Raw genomic sequence first — 24,187 nt, forward strand, 5'->3', positions numbered from 1 at the left:
CAAAATATACAGGAGTGCTTTCATGCAGTGGAAGAGTCTGGAGTAAATGATTTTGTCAAAATATAAAGTAGTGCTTTTATGCGCAAGCAAGGCCTAGAGCGAATGATTTTGTCAAAACATAAAGGAGTGCTTTTATGCGCTGGCAAGGACTGCAGCGAATGATATCTCAAAATATAAAAGAGTACTTTTATGCGTTGGCAAAGCTTGCAGCGAATGATTTTGTCAAAACATAAAGGAGTACTTTTATGCGCTGGCAAAGCCTAGAGCGAATGATTTTGTCAAAATATATAGGGATGCTTTTATGCGCTGGCAAAACCTGGAGCGAATGATTTTGTCAAAATATAAAGGGATGCTTTTATGCGTTGGCAAAGCCTGGAGCGAATGATTTTGTCAAAACATAAAGGAGTGCTTTTATGCGCCGGCAAAGCCTAGAGCGAATGATTTTGTCAAAATATAAAGGAGTGCTTTTAGGCATTGGCAAAGCCTGGAGCGAATAATTTTCTCAAAATATAAAGGAGTGCTTTTTTGTGTTGGCAAAGCCTGGAGCAAATGATTTTCTCTAAATTTAAGTAGTGCTTTTATGCGCTGGCAAAGCCTGGAGTGAATGATTTTGTCAAAATATAAAGGAGTGATTTTATGCGCTGGCAAAGCCTGGAACAAATGATTTTGTCAAAATATAAAGGTATGCTTTTATGCGTCGGCAAAGCCTGGAGTAAACGATTTTGTCAAAATATAAAGGAGCGCTTTCATGCAGTGGATAAGACTGGAGCGAATGATTTTGTCAAAATATAAAGGGGTGCTTTTATGCGGTGGAAAAGACTGGAACAAATGATTTTGTCAAAATATAAAGGAGTGCTTTTATGCAGTGGCAAAGCCTGGAGGGAATGATTTTGTCAAAATTTGAAGGAGTGCTTTCATGCGGTGGCAAAGACGGGGGGGGGGATGGTTTTGTCACAAGTTGAAGGAGTGCTTTTATGCGGTGGCAAAGACTGGAGCGAATGATTTTGTCAAAATTTAAAGGAGTGCTTTCATGCGGTGCCAAAGACTGGAGGAAATGATTTTGTCAAAATTTAAAGGAGAGCTTTTATGTGTTGACAAAGCCTGGAGCGAGTGATTTTGCCAAAATACAAAGGAGTTTTTTTATGCGTTGCAAAGACTGAAGCGAATGATTTTGTCATAATATAAAGGAGTGCTTTTATGCGTCGGCAAAGCCTGGAGCGAATGATTTTGTCAAAATATAAAGGAGTGATTTCCTGCAGTGGAAAAGACTGGAGCGAATGATTTTGTAAAAAAATAAAGGAGTGCTTTTCCATGCGAACATAAACGCAAGAGAAATGGTCAGGTATAAATTTCCGTTCACCACATAACACGCATGAATTGCTGAACTTCGTTGTTAATCTTTGTTCAATAAAAATATATGGAATAATAACAGTTCATCGGGAGAGCAAAGACAAATTTCCCTTATGGGGTATTTGAATTTACTTTTCCCAAGAGATATGAAACGAAAAGCGACCGTTAAAGTGAACTGCTCACACCTATACCACGAATCAGTGCTAGAAAAATTTCAGGGTAGATAACAGAGGGCAGATATAACTGGTAATCGTAAATTGGTACAAACCGCATTACTCTTATTGCAGTTGTTGGCAATGATACACATGACATCAATATCTGCATACATAGTGTGTTTTATATGTTTCCTTATTAGCGGAATATCCCCCTGTGTGTGTGTGTACCATCATCAATATTAAACCTTTCAATGCCCTATCATCACCATCATCAATATTGCTTCTTTCAGTGCCCTATCATTACCATCATCAATGTTATTCCTTTCAGTGCCCTATCATCACCATCATCAATGTTTATTCCTTTCAGTGCCCTATCATCACCATCATCAATATTCCTTTCAGTGCCTTATCATCACCATCATCAATATTATTCCTTTCAGTGCCCTATCATCAATATTATTCCTTTCAGTGCTCTATCATCAACATCATCAATATTCCTTTCAGTGCCCTATCATCAACATCATCAATATTCCTTTCAGTGCTTTATCATCAACATCATCAATATTCCTTTCAGTGCCCTATCATCACCATCATCAATATTCCTTTAAGTGCCCTATCATCACCATCATCAATATTATTCCTTTCAGTGCCCTAAAGTATAACACTCACTCTCGCCCTGCCCTTCGCCGACCTGGCTTATCAGAGCCACATGCCCTTGCCCATCACGCCAACAAGCCCTGAATTCCTTCAAGTGAAGTGAAGCTGGCGTCCGTCTCCTTCAAGTCCCACTTCATCACGAATCATCAAATTCACCGCCGTGTTGTCGAGACACTCTAGCCTCTTCTAAACAAGAGTGAATGATGGCATTTTAAAACACGGGCTGCGTGGCTCACCTATTGACGTGACGCGCTTGGAAACAGCTGCGTTTTACGGAATTCATGCGTAAATGTCTGTGTATTATACATAACCTTTGACAATATAATCACATTTACGCTACAAGACCGCATCCCTTCAATCTCCCCGAACAAAACACTACGAACAGAAGAGACTATAGAGTTTAGACGAAAGGCCAAGCCCTGGGACCAAGAGGGCATTCAGCACTGTGTAAAGAAAGGTCATAGTGATACTAAACATAAAACATACGATGGCACTAAGTGCACAGTATATAAAGAATATGTGTCAAAGGTGAAAAATAGTACCGATCATGGCTTTGGCTAATAATCTTCTGTGCAATTTAACACAAGAAGGAAACAAATTTAAAAAAGAACTAAAGATTCTCCTATTCTGCAGGAGCTACGATACTGACGAGAAAACACTGAATGACAATTATAAAATATAAGAAGCAACTTATTTAGAAAACGTACAAGGACCCGCCACAGAGGGAGTTATCCCTGTAGAGGGCTGTACATAAAGTGAAACAAAGTGAAAGGGAAACTGACAGTCAGTAAGGTTTGAAAGGTGTAACAGGAGGAAAAACTACTGTAACAGTTGCACTATGAATCAATTATTATGAGAAGGTGGAAAATAAGATGGAAGAAAGAGAAAATGAACAGAGATACGATAAAAGAAATAAGAGAGGTTGCTGCTATGGGGCGAAGGGACGCTGCAAAGAACCTCAAGCAATGCGTACAGTGCACCGCATGAGTTGCACTGACGGCACTAACCGCCCCACCCCCACGGGGATATATGTATACATAACCTCTGGCAATAGACGCACGTTTAGACTGCTAGACCGTATCGCTTCTATCTCCCCAAAACAAAACCTACGAAGGAAACATAACCAAAAAAACAAGAAACGTAAACAAAAACAAGCTTTCCCCGAGCGAGCGCCGCCAAACCGCATATGGGAGTTCCAATGTCTCGTGTCCCAAGACCTCAAGGTTTGAAGAAAGCGAGACAATTGACGAGCGTATACGGAGGAACGTCCGTCAGTCAATTTCCAGCCCGTCATTATGCTCGGGGACGCTTTTCGGACGCGCGACAGGTACTTCCTGGTACGTTAAATGGCTTCCAATACACATGTACGTCGACCATTATTAAGGATTATCACGGAGGAGTAAGTGCCTTGGGAGGCTCCCGATAACTGGGTGTACTTACGGTATGCGTATGCACGGTCGCTTAAATGGGCTCGGTTTATAATACAGGCGTTTAATGTACACCACCATTCTCTCTCTCTCTCTCTCTCTCTCACACACACACACACATATATATATATATATATATAAATATAAATATATATATAAATATATATATATATATATATATATATATATATATATATATATATATATATATATATATATATATATATATATATATATATATATATATATATATATATACATATTAATACACATATATATACATGAATTTGAGTTAATATATAAAAAAGCATTAAGCTAAAATCTATCCTCTTGAACAGAACCACAGATATAAAAAATAGTAATCTACTACACGGCGCCTGACTTTTCTTGATGGTAACCCATCCAAATACTTACCAGGCCCAATACCATATTATAAATAATCACGTCAGAGAGAGAGAGAGAGAGAGAGAGAGAGAGAGAGAGAGAGAAATATAACCACACGAAATGCGCACTTCCCGATCGTGGGACTCTCTCGCCTCTGGGGCTACCATTAGTTCGACATCGTGGAGATGTGAAAACAAGCATTCCTCCCACATGGGGAAGACTGATCATAGAACTCGCAAAAAAAAGAAAAGAAATTAAACAAACTAACTAAATAAAATAAACTTCTTTCGTGGGATAAGTAAAATCATTCATTGCCTTTTAAATATTTTTGCAAGACACCCATAAAAATCAGAATAAAAAACTGTGAATGTTTAATTTATGAGCATGTGGAATTTGGCATCAAGAAAGAATTCTGTACTTTAAATACCGAAGTTTTATGTCTAGGTTTACATAGCGACATATTTAATCTTTATCAACAAATATAGGGTATAAAAGTTTAAAAAATAACAGACTGACTATAGAGATAACAGCGTCTTCTATAAGATACTATTTCTTTGAATGTGATTAACTACAAATATCTATATCAATCAGCCTCAACGAGATTAGCATCCATATATAAAAAGATGACAAACAAAACGTATTCAAACTGTCGAATAAAAACACTACCAAATTAGCGTACACTCACTGACATTCGTGAACCGATTTCTATTTTCTATCATAACATTAAAATCTTGTTTGATTTTCAAAATTTATATAAAAAAAAAATGAGTAAGGATTTTGATTATCACTCCGTCTCATAAACGGAACGAGAAAGGCAACAAAGACACTATTTTTATTTTACATAAATGTACTCGATCACCCGTCTAGCAAGAGAAAGCTAAAATACCTCATATTTTCTATAATATTCCGTCTACTATTTCCCCAGCTTCGCCACACTCGTAGATTTTACAGGTTAGAGTCCCTCTGCCTGACACTGGACAAGCCATTAAGCGGGAAAAGTGTGGCGACTTTCTACTGTAATTTTCTCTTGTGTACTTACAAAAGGTAGCAATAGGTGTATGTATATGTGTATGTACTGTATACACACACACACACACACACACATATATATATATATATATATATATACATATATATATATATATATATATATATATATATATATATATATATATATATATATATATATATATATATATATATATATATTTTAGAGAAATAGGCTAGTATAGCATTAAGATTTTCATCCCCCTTCAACGGCTGGTTGATTTATTATTATTATTATTATTATTATTATTATTATTATTATTTGAGTCCACATAATTATGAAAATAAAAATAAGTTTCAAAAAGCGAAACCACCTCATCTAAAAAGACAAAAATATGCAAATAAAAATAAAGATGAACAGATCAAGAAAAGAGAAAAAAAGTTAACCGCAAAGATAGAGACGTCAACATCTTAGTCATTTTTTTACGCTTAAACAGGTGTGTGTAAAATAAAGAATACCCCACAAATATTCACCGTTTCTATTGATTTTACATAACAGAAACACATCTTATACTCCCTGAACAATCTGAAATGAAACATTTTAACTCTGACAATCCGGTCTGTCACTTTACTAATTGCTGACAAACGGATAATTGCTTTTTTTCTCTTTTAGCAAACAACATTTCCTCTTCTGAATGTTTTCGGATCACGGCTAGAATAGAACAGGTAAACAATACGCCGAAGAAACACTTTGGAGCAATCGAGTTTCCTGTACAGCCGCTACAGCGTATAATCAAGGCCACCGAAAATAGATCTAGCTTTCGGTGGTCTCGGTATGATGCTATATGAGCCGCCGCGGACCATGAAACCTTAATCATGGCCCGGTGGTGGCCTATCCTATATCGTTGCCAGAAGCACGATTATGGCTAACCTTAAATAAAATTTAAACTAATGAGGCTAGAGGGCCGCAATTTGGTATGTTTGATGATTGGAGGGTGGATGATCAACATACCAATTTGCAGCCCTCTAGCCTCAGTAGTTTTTAAGATCTGGCAGCGGACAGAAAAAGTGCGGACAGAATAAAGAGCGGACGGAGAGGCAAAGCCGGCACAATAGTTTTCTTTTACAGAAAAGTAAAAATGAGGTTATCACTTTGGCTTTTGCACTTGTGGAAAAATCGTAGAATAATTGCTTTCCTCAATGTTGCCAGAACCTTAGATTTCGTAGAAAACGATGTCATGCGGTGACCTTCAAATGCAGCATTTTGTGCGCATATCATCATATCACAAATTATGGCTGCTATAAACTATCCACAGTGCCAATTACAGAACCATTACATTGTAATTGATTCTGAAACGTGATGTATTTTGTCGTTTCATCTACATTTCACAAGCGATGACGTCCTGGCTTAATTTTAAAAGATTGTGCTATTTCCTCTTCAGGGGCAATTCTTTTTTTGTGCTTATATATGAAACGTTTCGACTTAGCACTTAAAAGAGTGAATGAGGCAGTGACTGGTACTGCTGTTTTGTTGTGGAGCCAACATCCTATTCGGGAAAACTGCTTAATGTTAAAATTACCATACACAACCAAGCAGGTTGAACAGTAATGTTGATGTTATTTGGTTTACTACTTCTAATACTTAGTGCTGAAGAGATTCCCTAATTCCATTTCCCCATTACCTACGCAGAGACCTCCTGCTGATAAGTAACGCTATCAGTTCTCGTGTTGCAATTGTCAGGATATTTACTCACTTAATTCTAAATGCTTACTCACCAGCCACCCACACATACACAAAAAACACACACACACACACACGTACGTTCCCCCTAACAAAAACTACTTTCCAGTGTCCATCATTTGAGGAACAATTTACATTCCTAATGAAGTTGTCAACTGCAATCTGACCACTGAGCAACGAAACAAGACAGAAATGGGGGGATGAGTCAAGTAAACAGCAAAAAGAAACAATTCTATAAGCGAAATTTACTTTGCTGACTTAAGCATAAGGCTGGAGAGAGAGAGAGAGAGAGAGAGAGAGAGAGAGAGAGAGAGAGAGAGAGAGAGTGCTCAATGACAAAATGCAACCGCAGCACCTAAAAATGTTTGGGTCACTAAACAAATATTCGAGAGATAAGACTTTTCTCCATTAAGTTTTTAAAGCATTATTACTAGACACTTGTAGGTCACAGCATTCAGAACATCATGCTTGAGTGGTGAATCAAATAAAAGTAGATGGAGCATAGCACAATGGTGTGTAAAGTTAACATAACGGTAGGTTCCCCTAAAATTACCTTAATTTCAGTGTCACTACGTTGGCTAATTGAGCAACTGAAACGAGCTTTTTTTTTAGGGGGGGGGGCAGCGTTAAAAGCACCATCCAATACAAAACGAAAACTAGATATTAACAAGTCGGTCCCTTGTAACTTACAATTCTGACCAACCAATTCCTATACATTTCTTTCCTGACTGCGGATGCCTGTGTACGGGATACATTCCACAAGCTAACGCACCACTTCACCAAAACTAAGCAAATTTCGCTTTCGTTTTCATATGATTAAAAACAAACTATCCTTATACTGAAGAGCCATGTAACTACAACATACTTTCGTAGAGTTTTTCAAAATGTAGAATCAATAATAGTTAACTGGAATTAGCTCATATTATCATCAATGCTTGGGTATCTTATTAAGCCTTCAAAGGGTTCAAGCATTCGACGCTTTCATTTAATATCTTTCAGTAGATGCTCCTTCAGTCATACTTCTCAAAATATTTTCACTCGTTTGACATCAGATATGTCTCATTTCATCTCACCCAGCCACCCGTCATAAAACCTTGGTAAAACTTACACCCTGCCTTTCCTTAATAATTTAAACCATCTAGGCATGCCACCCCCATCTCTCTCTCTCTCTCTCTCTCTCTCTCTCTCTCTCTCTCTCTCTCTCTCTCTCTCTCTCTCTCTCGTGCTATTAACAATGCCATTCGCAATTTCTCCAACCACCCAATGGTCTAACGACCTTGATCCAACCTTCAGAACTCCACTAATCTTGTGGATTTAAATCATAAGAAAATATCCACGTCATTAATCTATAAGGCACCAAAGACCAGGAACCAAAATCCAAGGAACTAAAGACTCAGGAACCAAGTCCCAGGCACCAAAGACCCAGGAACCATAGACCCAGGAACCAAGTCCCAGGAACCAAAATCCAAGGAATCAAAGACCCAGGAACCACAGACCCGGGAACTAAGTCCCAGGAACTAAAATCCAAGGAACCAAAGACCCAGGAACCAAGTCCCAGGAACCAAAATCCAAGAAACCAAGGATCCAAGAACCAAAGTCCCAGGAACCAAAGACCAAATCAGCCCTCGGGCACGACTGTCCATCGTGATAAAACAAACAACGAAGGAAAATTCAGGAGTCGAGGAAAACGAAAGCAGTGTGCATTCCACGAACTGACGTTGATGGAGAGAGAGAGAGAGAGAGAGAGAGAGAGAGAGAGAGAGAGAGAGAGAGAGAGATGTAAAAGTTGCTCAAAATTAACAGCGACAACGATGATGAAACTCAAACCAGGCGAAAACAACTAATCCTACCGGTTGCGTCGGATGGAACGCCGGAAACGACAAAATATTCGCGTGAAATACAATATTCCGAGAACAAGACGCATGAGAAAGAATAGGCTATGTACCGCTTTTGCTTGATGTTGCCACGTATTCTTGAAATGACTACAAGGAGGATAATGCATGCTATTCTTTATTAACTTCAAAAACTGGAGACTGTTGAGATATACGATAAATACCTTTTATCTAAATGAAGGAAGGCGTTTCCTAAGTCTGTAAAGTTCTTGGAACACAAATCCTCTTTATCACCGAAAGCCTATTATGCTACGGGTTTGTGTAACACGATATGTTAACACTCAAGTTTATTCATCTGAATAATAATAATAATAATAATAATAATAATAATCATAATGAAATAATAATAATAATAATAATAATAATAATAATAATAATAATAATAATAATATTGAAGAGAAACCACAAGATTCCTGTGTACAACTTGTTTACTTGTCAATATTTACATGTTACTTTAAACTCAACTTTCAGGTCCTAACTTTTCACCCTCTGGCCTGGTTCAACCAGCCTGGCCTTGAACCAGCCTCATCTCTTGAAAAAGGGTCACAGTTAGGACCTGAAAGTACTCGAGTTTAAAAATAACATGTAAATATTTACAAGTAAACAAGTTATGCACAGGAATCTTGTGGGTTTCTCTTTCCATCTTCAGAAGAAAACTGAAAGTAGTTTTTGTTTGGTTCAATAATAATATTTTTATTATTATGTAATTTAATTATTTGTAACTCATTTTTGTAATTTTTTTATCAGTATCACAGCCATTGTAAATAATAATAATAACAATAATAATAATAATATTTATTATTGTTATTATTAAAAATTACAACACCAAGACACTGATAAAACAACAAAGAAATTACAACTGCATAAGAAAAATCTTAATAATCAAACCGGCACCAGTAATAATAATGAAACCTCCCTTAACTACCCCTTCCCCTTCCGCTGCTGCGCTATCTCTGCCCAATGATTTTATTCTCGTTAATAAAATAATGATAAGAGTAACTTCATATTTTTTTCCCCAAGTTATCTTAATGTAATGATAAGTGCGATTTTTTTATCTTTTAATTTTTTTTCTAAGAAGCGTGTCGACTGCACATTACTTGAAGAAGGATATTTGCCCCATCAGGATCATTAGCTGGTTAATCGGTTTCCGTAACCCGGCGTTGCACTGACTAGGGTTGTAGACGACTGCAATGCAACGCAATAAGCTTCAATTAATAATATATGTCTGGCTGTTTTTCTTTCCTCAAGCGAGGATTTTAAAGAACTGAGAGAAATAACCTGATAAAACTATGGCCTTCTGGTTTAATTATATAAAAACGTAATAACATTAATATACTGTGTTATATAGTTATATGTTTATATATATATATATATATATATATATATATATATATATATATATATATATATATATATATATATATATATATATATATATATATATATATATATATATAGTGTTGAAATAACACAAAGCACAGCTTGGTACCCCTTTTATTTTTCCTGTGACCTTGGCTGAATACACACACACACAAAACACACACATAAATATATATACATATATATATTTATACATATACACACCTATATATATACGTAAATATATATACATATATATATATATATACATTACATATATATATTACATACATATATACACACATACACACACACATACATGCACTTTAGCAAAAACGAAGCGCACACATTACCACGCAGCGCGAGTCCATACGAAATGTATGTTCCTCTCACACCTGTCCAAACACAGGTATATCAGTGAATACTAAAGAGAACCATAACTATAAGCAGCCTTACCTGCCCTAGTTCCTTCAGGAACTCTTTCCCCACACCTTTCAACATGAGGGATTCCTAGGAAAGTTACGAGCATGAAGAAACTTTTTCCTTTCGTGCTTATATTCTTTTTTGTTTGTTTGTTTGTTTGTTTGTTTCTCTCCCTTACGAATAGTAAGGTATTAGTTTAACATCACTAATACTGCTTTTCATCTTACTGCTTCTTGTCACGAGGTTGTATCCAGTGCAGGCAATCACTGACTCTGATATTTATCTTAATACTTTATAGACCCGAGAATGTAGAATTCTATAGACACTAAAATGTACAACTGAATTTTATAAAAATCGAAAAATTTCTTTTCAACTCAATGATATTATCAAATCACTATTTTACACACGCTACGGCATTTATATATTCATCTTTTTCTTTTTTTATCCTATTTCCAAAAACTGCCAGCCATTTTTTCCCTTCTCGACACACGAGATCAAACACAACCCGAAAGCGAATTCGTCAACCTTCCATCGACTGGAAATGGTACGAGAAGCACCACTAAAACTGCCCAGAAAATTAAGGTGACATCCAGTCAAGCTCGTCAGAGACAGTGCCACCACCTAATGCCCAAGCCTCTTCGCCACTTTCCTTCACTGTGGCACGCGGTGGCACTGACGCTAGACAAGACTGCAGGCCGTGAAATGACGCAGGCCGTTACATCCTGTCCATGCGAGAGAAGCAATACCACTGACAGCCGACGTAACGCAGATACACCGTACGAGAGAAACACTACTACGGACCTCCCCTGGTCCTCCTCCTTGCCTGCAAACGCCCCGCCATCCTTCACACCACTGAGAAGACTGCTAGGAAAGAAGAGTTCCACTCAAACTGAAGGAAGATGAGAGAGAGAAATAGAGAGAAGCAAATACTCTGTAGCAACTTCAGTCATAGCGTAAAGAGGGATGTATACCAGTTGAATCTTCACAGTAGTATTATAATGTTTATTCTTCGTGGAAACTTTGACGCTGTCGGTCCAGAATGTGCGTATCCGAGTGCCTTTGTGTGTGTGGGTGTTTGTTTGTTTGTACATAATCGCGTAATAGACAGGTCCGTAGCGCCGGGTCCGCTTCCGCTATCCGCAATTCATACACAAAAGGGTGTACTGCTCACGTGCAACGCTATCCATCCGCATTCCCAACAACACATAAACACATATACCGCAATGACTGACTCTCTCTCTCTCTCTCTCTCTCTCTCTCTCTCTCTCTCTCTCTCTCTCTCTCTCTCTCTCTCTCTTTTCTTCGAATAATTATCATCTCTGATAAACGCTTAAGTAAAAATTTTTGCTTAATTACATGGCTTCATAACTAATAATAATAATAATAATAATAATAATAATAATAATAATAATAATAATAATAACAACAAGGTCATGCTTCCTTCCTTCTACTGTGAAGCTTTGGAATTCTGTTCCTGGCTCGGTTTTTCCCGATTATTATAACCTTCCTCCTTGCAAGAGGCAGAAAAGTCTACCGTTTCCTTCCTGGAGAAACCCTTTAACCCTTCTATCTTACTCCTTTTCCTTGTATTCGGGTCTGGGCTACAAAAGGCTGCAAAAGGTTGCCGGCTTAACAGACCTCTGAATTAATCATTATAATAATAATAAATAATAAAGAGGAAGGGAGAGAGGACTATTCTAAATATCTTTAAGGGGATCCTATATGGATAATAACTTTGTGTGGCTCAAGTAATAATAATAATAATAATAATAATAATAATAATAATAATAATAATTTATAATAATAATAATAATAATAATAATAATAATAATAATTTATTATAATAATAATCAGAGCCTTAAGAAATCTGGTTACATAAAACTCAGACAATTTGTTCCATGCTACTAAATCCCGCCCATACAATGAAAAGAGAACCCTCAAATTATCATAATTATACAAGACACATCAAAGTTATACCCTCCAACGAAGTAAGAGGCTGGTGAGAGAGAGAGAGAGAGAGAGAGAGAGAGAGAGAGAGAGAGAGAGAGAGAGAGAGAGAGGTGTCATACCTATTTCTGGATAGTGCAAGCACATATTAGCCTATCAGGCCCAAGCCAACGTCCCTAGGTTAAGTTGGGGTACCTGAAACTGACAAAAACGCAAAAAAACTGAATGAAATATGAAAAATATTAAGTACGTCCCCAGAATCCAGCATCTGCTTTCATTTGCAGGTAAATCTGAGAGAGGATGGGTGAGGTGTTTTCGAGAGTGGTGGTGGTGGTGGGGAGGGGAGGGGAAGGCGTCACCAGACAGGACGCATGCAGGTAAGGCTTCTCTCCTTGAGAATTCCTCAAGCACCACCCTCCTCCCATCCCCACCCCCCAACCACCCTTCCTCACTTTACGTCATTTCTACTCTTCACCATTCCTTAACTTCCTGCTCATCCATCCCCACCCCCACCCAACCAACATCTCTACAGTCACCATAAGAGGATGACGTCACTGGATACTCGGGGATGACCTTCGACAAATTCGATGACGTCATCCGCCATGCCACTCCCATTATGTCATGGATTGAAATACGTCTACGTGTTTTTGATAACATCTGAAAAGATATGCAATTGCAAAAACAACAGTCTTTATTATTATTAAACTCTTATTGTACGATATGGTCCTATGCTGTTTTTGAGAAGAGAATCAATACAGAGTTAGGTTCTTTAAATGGAGTATCCTTTTAGTTTTCTCTAAAAGATAACCATTCAGATGGCTTTTGTCTGTTCGTCCGCACTTTTTTTGTCCACCCTCAGATCTTAAAAACTACTGGGGCTAGAGGGCTGTAAATTGGTATGTTGATCATCCACCCTCCAATCGTCACACATACCAAATTGCAACCATCTAGCCTCAGTGGTTTTTCAATATATTTAAGGTTAAAGTTAGCCATAATCGTACGTCTGGCAACCGCTTTAAGTACCAACAACACAGGCCACCACCGGGCCGTAGCTGAAAGTTTCATACAGCATTATAAGCTGTACAGAAAACTCGATTGCGCTGAAGAAACTTCGGTGCATTTTTTACTTGTTTTAATGTCTGCCCATGCCTCGTGTCTTACGGGCAATATGTCAACACATACTGAGAAAAACAAACAAGCTAACCCTTCTATGACACGTCTTTTCACCAACTACCTACTTACACGTATGTCTGTTTAAATTTCGTTTGCTAAATCCGTACGTGAAAGGTTGATCGTCACTTTCAATGGGAATAAACTGCAAAATCTTCAACTACAAAAATAGAAATGCCTGGAAATAAAATAAAAAAAAAAGTCGACGAAACCTGAAAAACAAACAGAACAGTGTCGTTCCAGGTGCTGTGTAGTGAATAAGTAATTAAGACCTCGCATCGACGTACTTTTCCCTTTAAATTCAGTATATCATTCGAAGGTAGTTATTTTAACGATGCCACCTGACTAACTACAGATTCATTCTCTCTCTCTCTCTCTCTCTCTCTCTCCTCCAACATACAGATTATGCAACATTATCTCTCTCTCTCTCTCTTTTCTTCTTCATGTTCCTCTTCTTCTCCAGCACATACAGATTTACAGATTATGCAACATTATCCACTCTCTCTCTCTCTCTCTCTCTCCTTCTTCTTCCTCTCCAACACACACAGATTATGCAACATTATCTCTCTCTCTCTCTCTCTCTCTCTCTCTCTCTCTCTCTCTCTCTCTCTCTCTCTCTCTCTCTCGAGTGATCTCTTACAATATATACGTTAAGGGAACTCTCAAGGAACTCGACTCCACACATCAATTCGAGCTCACCATCCACTCCAGTCCCCTTCAGGATACTTAAAAAATACTTGCCTGGACGAAGAACACTTTCGAGGCAAACGGTTCTCAGAGACACTAAAAATCAACATATAAAAAAATAGAAATCAACATAAAACTAAAAAATAAAAATCAACATAAAAATAAATAAAAATCAACATAAAAATAAAAATTAAAATCAACATATAAAACAATAAAATTAAAAAACATTAAAAAATAAAATAAGTAAAACTCGAAATAAAAAAATAAAAAAACGCGCGCGCGCGCACACAACCGCAATACTTCTCAAAGTGATTTCAAGTAAAAAAAAAAAAAATCTCGCGCTCAGAGGGATTGTGTTACGTAATTCACACGTTTATCTGGCGATATCGCCAACTCCTTTATCTTACGCATTAGTTAAAAGATTATGGAGATAATACGAGGCAGAAATATTACGTAGGTGTCAGGGAATTTCGAAGTTAACACGCTAGACAACTACATGAAAGACCCATAAAAATATATTCTATCAATAATAATAAATAATAACAACTCAAATCTCTTGTTTTCACACTTACTACACAGGATCAGCCTGAGTCTCAATCAGTTACACACGCTAAACACAGAGTAGCTCACTGAATGCAATAATAAAAACACACAGAACAAAACGTAAATAAAAGACGACGTACAAACAAACAAAACCGACTCTTGACCATCTCATATGACGCTCACTGCAGTCATGTCCGCTCTAACCCAGGCTGCGAGCAGTAGAGAAAATAAACAGCTGAAGATCAAAATCTGGTCAGCAATCACGCTGGTGTCCTCTAGGGGTTAAAATTTAACCTTCCTGAAGGGGTTACAATGGTGGAAAAGGTGTATTACACTAAAAAATGACAAAAGCAAGCATGTGATTTTATTAGCTGAAACCACTGGGAAAGTTCAAAATGAAACGACATAGTGCCAAGTACTTTCGTGTATTTTGTGTTAAAATTACACGAAAGTACTTGGCAATCTGTCGTTTCATTTTGAACTTTCACTAAGGTGTATTATATTTAACCAGACTTTTCAACATAGTCTGGAGAAGAGATTTCCTCATGAGCAACTCTTCAAAAGGTATATTATTACATGTAACCAGACTTTTATACATAATCTAAGGAAGAAACTTTCCGATCAGCGACTCTCCAAGAACTTCACTGTCACTTGAAATTCGACTTAGTGTTTATTTGAAACTTCGCAATTTTGGGGTTATAGCCCTAAATACTTCATCTCCTTCACAGTCTGTTTGTTTTTATGTTCCATGGCAGACAGTAAAGAGCTGTTCTTGAGGATTAGTTACCTATGTTATTTGGCGTTCCACAGGGCAGTCTTCTTGGACCAGTTGTTTCTTCTTTGCTACTATTGGGTGTTGGTCAATCGTACATGAGACCCATACCATGCATAACAGCCGCTCTCGTTCCAAATTTTTATTTGCCATAATAATAATAATAATAATAATAATAATAATAATAATAATAATAATAATAATAATAATAATAATATGTTTATTGGCAGACAACAGAGAGCTGATCTTGAGGATTAGTTGCCTATATTATTTGGCGTTCTACAGGGCAGTCTTCTTAGACCCGTTGTTTATCTTTGCCAGTATTAGAATCAGAAATGTAATAGTGTAGTATGCTAACAATTCTAGGAGGTGCCGATTACTAGGTATTGTTAAAATAAATGAGACCCATACCTGCACAATAGTCGATCTCGTTCCAGTTTGTAATTCACCCTAATAATAATAATAATAATAATAATAATAATAAATAATAATAATAATAATAATAATAATAATAATAATAATAATTTATTCTTAATGGAGACAGCAGAGAGCTGCTCTTGAGGATTATTTAGTTAATAATTATTAGGCGTACTTCAGGGTAGTCTTCTTGGACCTTTGTTGTTTCTAACCTTCGTCAGTATTAAAATCAGAAATATAATAGCGTAATATGATAACAATACACGGAGGTGCCGGTTACTAGATGTTGTTAATAATACTAACAATTATAATAACAATAATAAATATATTTGCAAGAGAGGATATACAGTGATGCCACACCTCAAGGCCACTCAACGTTAGTGGTTACGTGACCTTGAAAAATTAACTCAACAACAGTACAGTAGTATGTTGAGGTCAACCAACATCAGACCACAACGGGGTCGAGTTATCACGCTTCCTGAGGAAATCAAAGAGACAGACAAACATATACAAATTTTTCCCTGTGTTAGCAGTTTGAAGGCACTAAGTCCAATGTGAAACCTAGCACGTGAGCCCTAATGTAATCAACAACAACAGCAGCAATAATAAAAACAAGCTCCTCATTGGACGACTAGGAATTTATTTCTGGTGATAGCAATTCATTTCTCGTTACAATGTAGTTCAGATTCCACAATAAGCTGTAGGTCCCGTTTCTAGGTAACCAATTGGTTCTTAGCCACGTAAAATAAATCTAATCCTTCGGGTCAGCCCTAAGAGAGCTGTTAATCAGCTCAGTGGTCTGGTTAAACTAAGGTATACTTAGCAACAATAATAATAATAACGATGAAGACGTCATGTATTTTATTTAGAGCCAACCCGAGTTGATATCTTCATCACTGCAATTCTAAAAATACAGAAAAATACAGAGAGAGAGAGAGAGAGAGAGAGAGAGAGAGAGAGTCCTTTAAAAAATGAATACAGTCATTAAATTCTACGCTATGCTGGAATATTTAACATCCCAAGTCCGCTTTGTATTCTAAGGATACCATCACCTATCCGGTGGGAGAGAGAGAGAGAGAGAGAGAGAGAGAGAGAGAGAGAGAGAGGCGTCAAACATCCCAGTTCGCCCAGGTCATAACCCATACTGTCAAAAACATATGCACATATGTAGGTTATATTTACAAAAAATACACGTAAGGTTTCAAAAGTGCATATACTCAAAACTTACAAGGCTGTCGATAATATGCTTCCTGATTAGATAACGGTATTTGATAATAAATGAACCACTTGGTCTCTCTCTCTACGAAACGAAGTGTTTATGTCACCATCCAATAAAAGTGGCGTACTCAACTACTCCTCCCTCTCTCACTGACCCAACAACTGGGAAGAGATAATTTTATCCTCAATGATAAAGTTTCTAACAGACGTGAATTAGTAAATCATACAGTATATCATTGTATATAAATAAGTATATTATAAACAATGTCCAGGAAGCACACTCTTTAAAAAAAGACTTTAAATGTTTGTGGATAAGGTACTGGAAAGAAAGGTGCTAGATGTCGAGGAAACTTGAGATTGATTGATTGATTTGTGGCTATTAAAACTGGCGTCACAACAAGGAAACTTGAGAGCGCATACAAATCCGACACGAGAGAGAGAGAGAGAGAGAGAGAGAGAGAGAGAGAGAGAGAGAGAGAGAGAGAGAGATGCTCTATTAGTGAGCTTTCTACGTAACCTTGTGGAAGTTTTTTTGCACGGGTTGGTCTTTAAGCTTTTGGGGGATACATCTGGCAGAGGCCATCGTATTGTTTTACTATGAACCCACTTCATTTTTGGAGACTCGAAATAATGGTGATCCCACCTATCTCTCTCTCTCTCTCTCACTATATATATATATATATATATATATATATATATATATATATATATATATATATATATATATATATATATATATATATATATATATATATATATATATATATATTATAGATATATATACATATATATTATAGATATAAAAATACTGTATATATACACACATATATTTACATATATATATGTGTGTGTGCAATTTCACATTTACATTTAGACATCTGTATGTATTTGTGTAAACATGTGGGCGGGTGTGTGTTTGCATGTATGTATGTATAGTTATTCATAATATTCTATTAAAATAAAAAAAAATAGGTTCTGTACAAATTAAGAAAAAATTCCAAAACATTATAACAAATATAAATGTATACAAAATCTAAAAAAGGGCCTGCAATATAAATAAATAAGAAAGATCTCCTCTCATATCGATACCAAGGCAAGCGGTTGAGACAACTACGCAATCTTTAGCTAAAGGCGCCAGGAGGTCTTATAAGAAGAAGAAGAAGAAGAAGAAGAAGAAGAAGAAGAAGAAGAAGAAGAAGAAGAAGAAGAAGAAGAATTAGTAGTATCTCCTCATCACAAAACCCAGCCAGACACAGCCAAGCTTCCTTGCTCCAAGTCAGAAACTCTCATTTTCATGCATTCAGATGATCCACTTGTTGGTTAGCTCTCTCTCTCTCTCTCTCTCTCTCTCTCTCTCTCTCTCTCTCTCTCTCTCTCTCTCTCTCTCTCCTTACCATTCAGGTCGGTATTCTTATCTCACAATGGCAAAGCGCACAACCTATCTAAGACTCTAGCGAGGTTTATTCCATTTACTATCGGAATTGGAACTGGAATATAAAATTTAGGCCAAAGACCCAGTGCTGGTGCCTATGAGGTCATTCAACACTTAAAATAATGCCGAAACAACTGTTAGGAAAGTATGGGTAAAGTATACAAGACGGAAGAAAGGGAATATGAACGGAGTCAAGCTACAGTAAAAGGAATGAAAGGGGTTGCAGCTAGGGGTCGAAGGGACGCCGCAAAGAACCTCGAACACTTGCTACCCCTTTCTAATTTACGTTCCATTAACCAGGCTTGGATTCATCTAATCAGCTTTGTCCATATTTCACCCTAGTTGAGAATATAAATAACCTCTTTTGATAAAATTTTTAGCTACCTATTCACAGCTCTCCTTGGTTGGCAGGCCAACTATAACGGCTCCCTTCAACAATACGAAAAGTAACGATAAAACTGGAACAAACATGATAATGTTAATGAAATGGAAGAACGCCTAAAAATAATGGTCAGGGAGAACTGAGTATTTCAATGTGGAACAGGTGATTATTTTACTTCAGAACAAATGTTCTACAACAAGATTTACAACAAAACTATGCAACTGTAATGTAGAATTTAGGCCAAAGGCCACGCTCTGGGACCTATGATTCAGCGCAGAGAGAGAGTTATAAGATTAGAAAGGTGTAAAAGGAGGAAAGCCTCGCAGTTGCACTATGAAACAACTGTTAGCAAAGGGTGGAGAGTAAGATGGAAGATAGAGAACAAGAGCGGAGGTACAGTAAAAGGAATGCAGGAGGCTGCAGCTAGGGGCTGAGGGGACGCTGCAAACAACCCCAAGTAATGCCTACAGTCCACCGCGTCAGATGCTGCAACAACTGTGAAAAGAAAGATTCCTGGAAAATGCAAAGCAATACTATGCAATGTTTCTTAGCCTCAGTGAAATGTGAGCTATGTCAATGTAGATTTAAGGTCTGGGAAGAATAAGCACAGGACCGGGGTCACTAACAACAGCGGGTCACTGGCTCTCTGTGCAAGCAACATGTACAGTTATGTTCGATGGAGGCATTCAATCACTCGGTGCTTATTTTCAGAATGCCAAGGCGGTTAATAATCTTGAAATAGGTCTTCCTGACGTCCACGTATGCATGTATGTATGTATGCATGTATGTATACACAAGTCAGTACGGAGTACAGGCACGCGTCCCTCAAAGCAAGGGCTTAGCTAACTAAACTTGGAAAAAATGTTTTTGCTCCAGCACTCTTAAGGGAAACTTACTTATAATATTCTTACATCTTTACTCTCAATTAGATTGAAAACAGAGAGAGAGAGAGAGAGAGAGAGAGAGAGAGAGAGATCCGATGAATAGTTTCACCCTCGTCCGTTGAGCCCCTCTCCTGAGGATTAGACCCGAGGAGGTATACTCTATAAAGGTATCCTCTCTCTCTCTCTCTCTCTCTCTCTCTCTCTCTCTCTCTCTCTCTCTTTCCAGTCGTTCCTCATTAGACGGGTTGGTGTCGTTCTCGGCTAGCACTCTGGTGATAGAAATTCATTTTCGTTGTAATGTGGTTCTTCCAATAAGCTGTAGTCCGTTGCTAGGTAACCAATGTGAATTTTCTGGTTAAACTAAGTATACTTATCAGGTGGATGGTCAGATGTTTTGGGTCGCACCTGAATGGAGAGAGAGAGAGAGAGAGAGAGAGAGAGAGAGAGAGAGAGAGAGAGAGAGAGAGAGAGAGAGAGAGAGGTGCTTCTATATAGCGTTTATAGTCGTATTTAATAACAACACTGACATTTTAATGCGTACGAGACAGAGAGAAAGAGATAACTATAACTTTCCTATCCTTTCGCTCTCCACGATAATGGGGTTACATTTCCGGTCCGATCTTTTAGTAGAACGAAGAGAACCGGAACGAACGAACGAACGAACGGATTCACCGGTTCAATCCGGACGTGTCCATTATTTCCAGCCTCTCTTATGAACGACGATGCTTAAGTAAACTGCTCATGCAGGACCCACTAAGACTTAGTGGGTCCTGTGTTCATGTAGTAATTTGCATTAACTTTTTACATGCAGTTAGTGTTGAATGAGGTTTATGTTCTTATAAGTTCCAGAAAAAAACCCTACAAAATAATTATAATTTCAGATGCCTATAAAAAATAAAGATTACTCTCTTGTTTTCTCCAAAGCTGCTCTTGAAAAGATTTGACAATCTCTGATCACAAACAAACATTATAAACAGGACTTTTTCTAAAAACATTTTGTATCACCATGAGCAAGACTTTTTACAAAGTATTTTGTATCACCTTGAACAGCAAGCACGGGGCGCGTAGCCCCATTGCTAAAAACATGCTGGACACACAAGAGAAGTTCCTGCCTTGACTAAAAGTATAACTGATCGTTCATTGTGACATTTTGCGTTTCAGTTGACTGAAGTGTACAGAATTTGGCTGATGAAAGGAGAATAAATAACGTCACGTTATCAAAGCAACTGCAAAATTAACAATGATAAAATTACATTCCGATACAGGTTTCATAAACAGTGAGGTATCTGTGATCAATTCCTGTATTTCTGTGAAAATTACTAACTACCTCAGCGGTATAGTTGAGCTACCCCAAACAACAACAGCAACAACAACAACAACAACAATAATAATAATAATAATAATAATAATAATAATAATAATAATAATAATAATAATAATAATAACAACAACAACATTTATCACGACAGAAAGAACGAGTTATCAGTGGAAATAGTTATCTTCCTTTGCTTTTAATGCATTTAAACGCACGAGTCTGATACGTTGCATAAAAATACTGTCGTTTGACAGCTCTGTCTCTACACCAGTATCGCACAATAAAACAAGAATACTAAGAAAATATGGGAAAAGTTATCATGAAACAACTATGGAACTGAAAACATTGATATATGCTCTCTTAGAAAATGCACCTTTAAACCAACAAATTTGATTTAATAAATAAAATAAACCACACAGAAGCGTATAAAATAAACCACACAGAAACATGTAAAATAAGCCACACAGACACGTGTAGAATAAACCACACAGAAACACGTAAAATAAACCACACAAAAATACGTACACATTGTAAACATCCAATTAAAGCCTCCAATGTATAGCATGCGAGAGACCTCCCTCGAACAAGGCACTATTTACACACACTTCAGCGCTGCGCAAAATATCTGTCTCGCATCACAAGAGTGAACCCGCACTGGCCAGTAAAATAAACCGCTGGATGAAATTACCGAATGCCACTTAAGGATTATGTAAAGCCTATAAGCGAGGAGTGTTAATTATGCATAATGGAGGACATATATATATATATATATGTACGTGTGCATATATATATAAATATATATACAGATATATAATTATATATATATATATATATATATATATATATATATATATATATATATATATATATATATATATATATATATATATATATATATATATATAATACTGTACGTCTTCTTCTCCCCCTTTTATAATGGTTGGCGAAAGAAGGGTAAAGTATCCCTAATGCCAGCAAGTCTTAGAAATAAGGTTACTTCGCCATGACCTTTCCTTGACCCCCCCTGACGAGGTGATCCGGTCACTGTCATTCCGGCTGCAGCGCAGCGAGTCGGGATCGACACCCGGGCCTTGCAATTGCGAGCCATGTAGCTTTAGTGCTAAGCTACGGCACCAGAAATATGGGAGAGATTGTACCATAGAGTTAAATACATCATTTTAGATTTTAAAAATCTTAGAATAAAATATAAAAAAAATTATTTTTAATTATATTTGCAGGGAGTCAACTACGAGCGAAATCGAACAAAAATATGCAACAATTACACGAATAAATAAGAGAATGAAATGAAACTTGAAGGTTAGGTATCGGAATGATCTAGTGAACACCAAGACGGCTCCTGCCAAAACAGAGTAATAACCGTTTTCTTGTTGCAGTTGTTACTGTTCTTGTTGGTAGACCCGACCTCAATTACGGAGGCGATGTACAAAGACTCCCTTTTCTTGATGCTTCATTATCAGAGAGAGAGAGAGAGAGAGAGAGAGAGAGAGAGAGAGAGAGAGAGAGATACTTGTAGGGGTTGTCATTCAGACACATTAGAGAGAGAGAGAGAGAGAGATAACTGTACGGGTTGTCATTCAGACACACACACATGAGAGAGAGAGAGAGAGAGAGAGAGAGAGAGAGAAGAGAGAGAGAGAGAGAGAGAAATAACTGTACGGGTTGTCATTCAGACACACGTGAGAGAGAGAGATTATTATAGGAGTTTCCACTAAGATACACAAATGAGAGAGAGAGAGAGAGAGAGAGAGAGAGAGAGAGAGAGAGAGATAATTGTAGGGGTCGTCTCTCGGACACACACACATGAAAGAGAGAGAGAGAGAGAGAGAGAGAGGAGAGAGAGAGAGAGAGAGATTATTATAGGAGTTTCCACTAAGATACACAAATGAGAGAGAGAGAGAGAGAGAGAGAGAGAGAGAGAGAGAGAGAGAGAGAGAGAGAGAGAGAGAGAGGTCCAGTCGCGGGAGGCAGCCCTTAGCCATACATACACTACTAGCACACGCACAGCTGTTTACTATCAATGCTGATTATTTTACCCGTTGCGTATTCCCGAACGGGTAGACGATGTTGCTGACACACAATAATAAGCCTTGTGACTCTGGGTTTGTCTCAGGGGGTGTAGTAAGTGCGGGCCCTGGACCGAAATGAGGCCACGGGGGAAATATTAAGTGCTCATCTGCGCTCTACTGTTGCGACCAAGGTCATTTCATGAGGACATAAGAGTGGATTATAAAAATAATGGATTACAAAAATAATGGATTATAAAAATGACTGCTGTCACAGTGAGTTCCAAATCGAAACCAACACGATCTGAAAACATAATAGATTTTTCGGAACGCAATGAGTCATCTGCGCACGCGCGAAAGCATATATATATATATATATATATATATATATATATATATATATATATATATATATATATATATATATATATATATATATATTATATATATATATATAATATATATATATAATATACATATATATATATATATATATCAACACATATACATATTTTATATACATATATAATATACATACATAAATGTGTGTGTGCGTGTGACATTCATAAGGTGTGCTATATGAATGTAGCATTATACCTTATCTCAGTTGCTGTGTTAACTACCCTCCCAGCAAACTGCAGGCTTAAATTTATATGAAAAAAATAGTAACTAACACCTTTACCCCACTACATTAATGAAGGCGGAGGTTTGATAATAACTTACATAAAAGTACAAGTCTTGCATTGCGCAGAGATGACTTGAAACCCGAATTCCGATTACCAAGATAAACCTCGCATAGTTCACTCAATTTACGCTCTTATATAATGTTCGTCTCCCATCCTTAACACCCCCTCTTCCCCCACTCCCCCCAAAAAATATAAAAATAAATAAACCATTATTTAGATAAAAAATAATTATCTTTCTCGCGAACATCTCGGATGCTGTTCAGATGCGGCATCGCCTGTCGAAATCTCTCCACCCAGAGACTCCTAGAGTGGATGATTATCATAATTATCATAAT

At 37.2% G+C, this 24,187-nt stretch overlaps 1 protein-coding gene across 34 annotated transcripts in view; it reads right to left on the reverse strand.

The window, feature by feature from the left end:
* Window positions 1-24,187, reverse strand: part of LOC136841815 (SH3 domain-containing kinase-binding protein 1-like) — a 334,418-nt gene that overhangs the window by 45,810 nt on the left and 264,421 nt on the right. For 2 of the 34 annotated variants that reach the window (XM_067109144.1, XM_067109143.1), the window contains exon 1: window positions 10,409-11,128. The exons of 31 other annotated variants lie outside the window; for them this stretch is intronic. In XM_067109144.1, the coding sequence (XP_066965245.1) occupies window positions 10,409-10,453 (45 nt within the window). In that variant the 5' untranslated portion in view covers window positions 10,454-11,128. Of the gene's footprint in view, window positions 1-10,408; window positions 11,129-24,187 lie in introns of those variants that run through there. One more of the 34 variants, XM_067109158.1, reaches the window with a different exon arrangement.

The sequence above is a fragment of the Macrobrachium rosenbergii genome, chromosome 9 (genome assembly GCF_040412425.1).
Source record: "Macrobrachium rosenbergii isolate ZJJX-2024 chromosome 9, ASM4041242v1, whole genome shotgun sequence".
Taxonomy (NCBI): Eukaryota; Metazoa; Arthropoda; class Malacostraca; order Decapoda; family Palaemonidae; genus Macrobrachium; species Macrobrachium rosenbergii.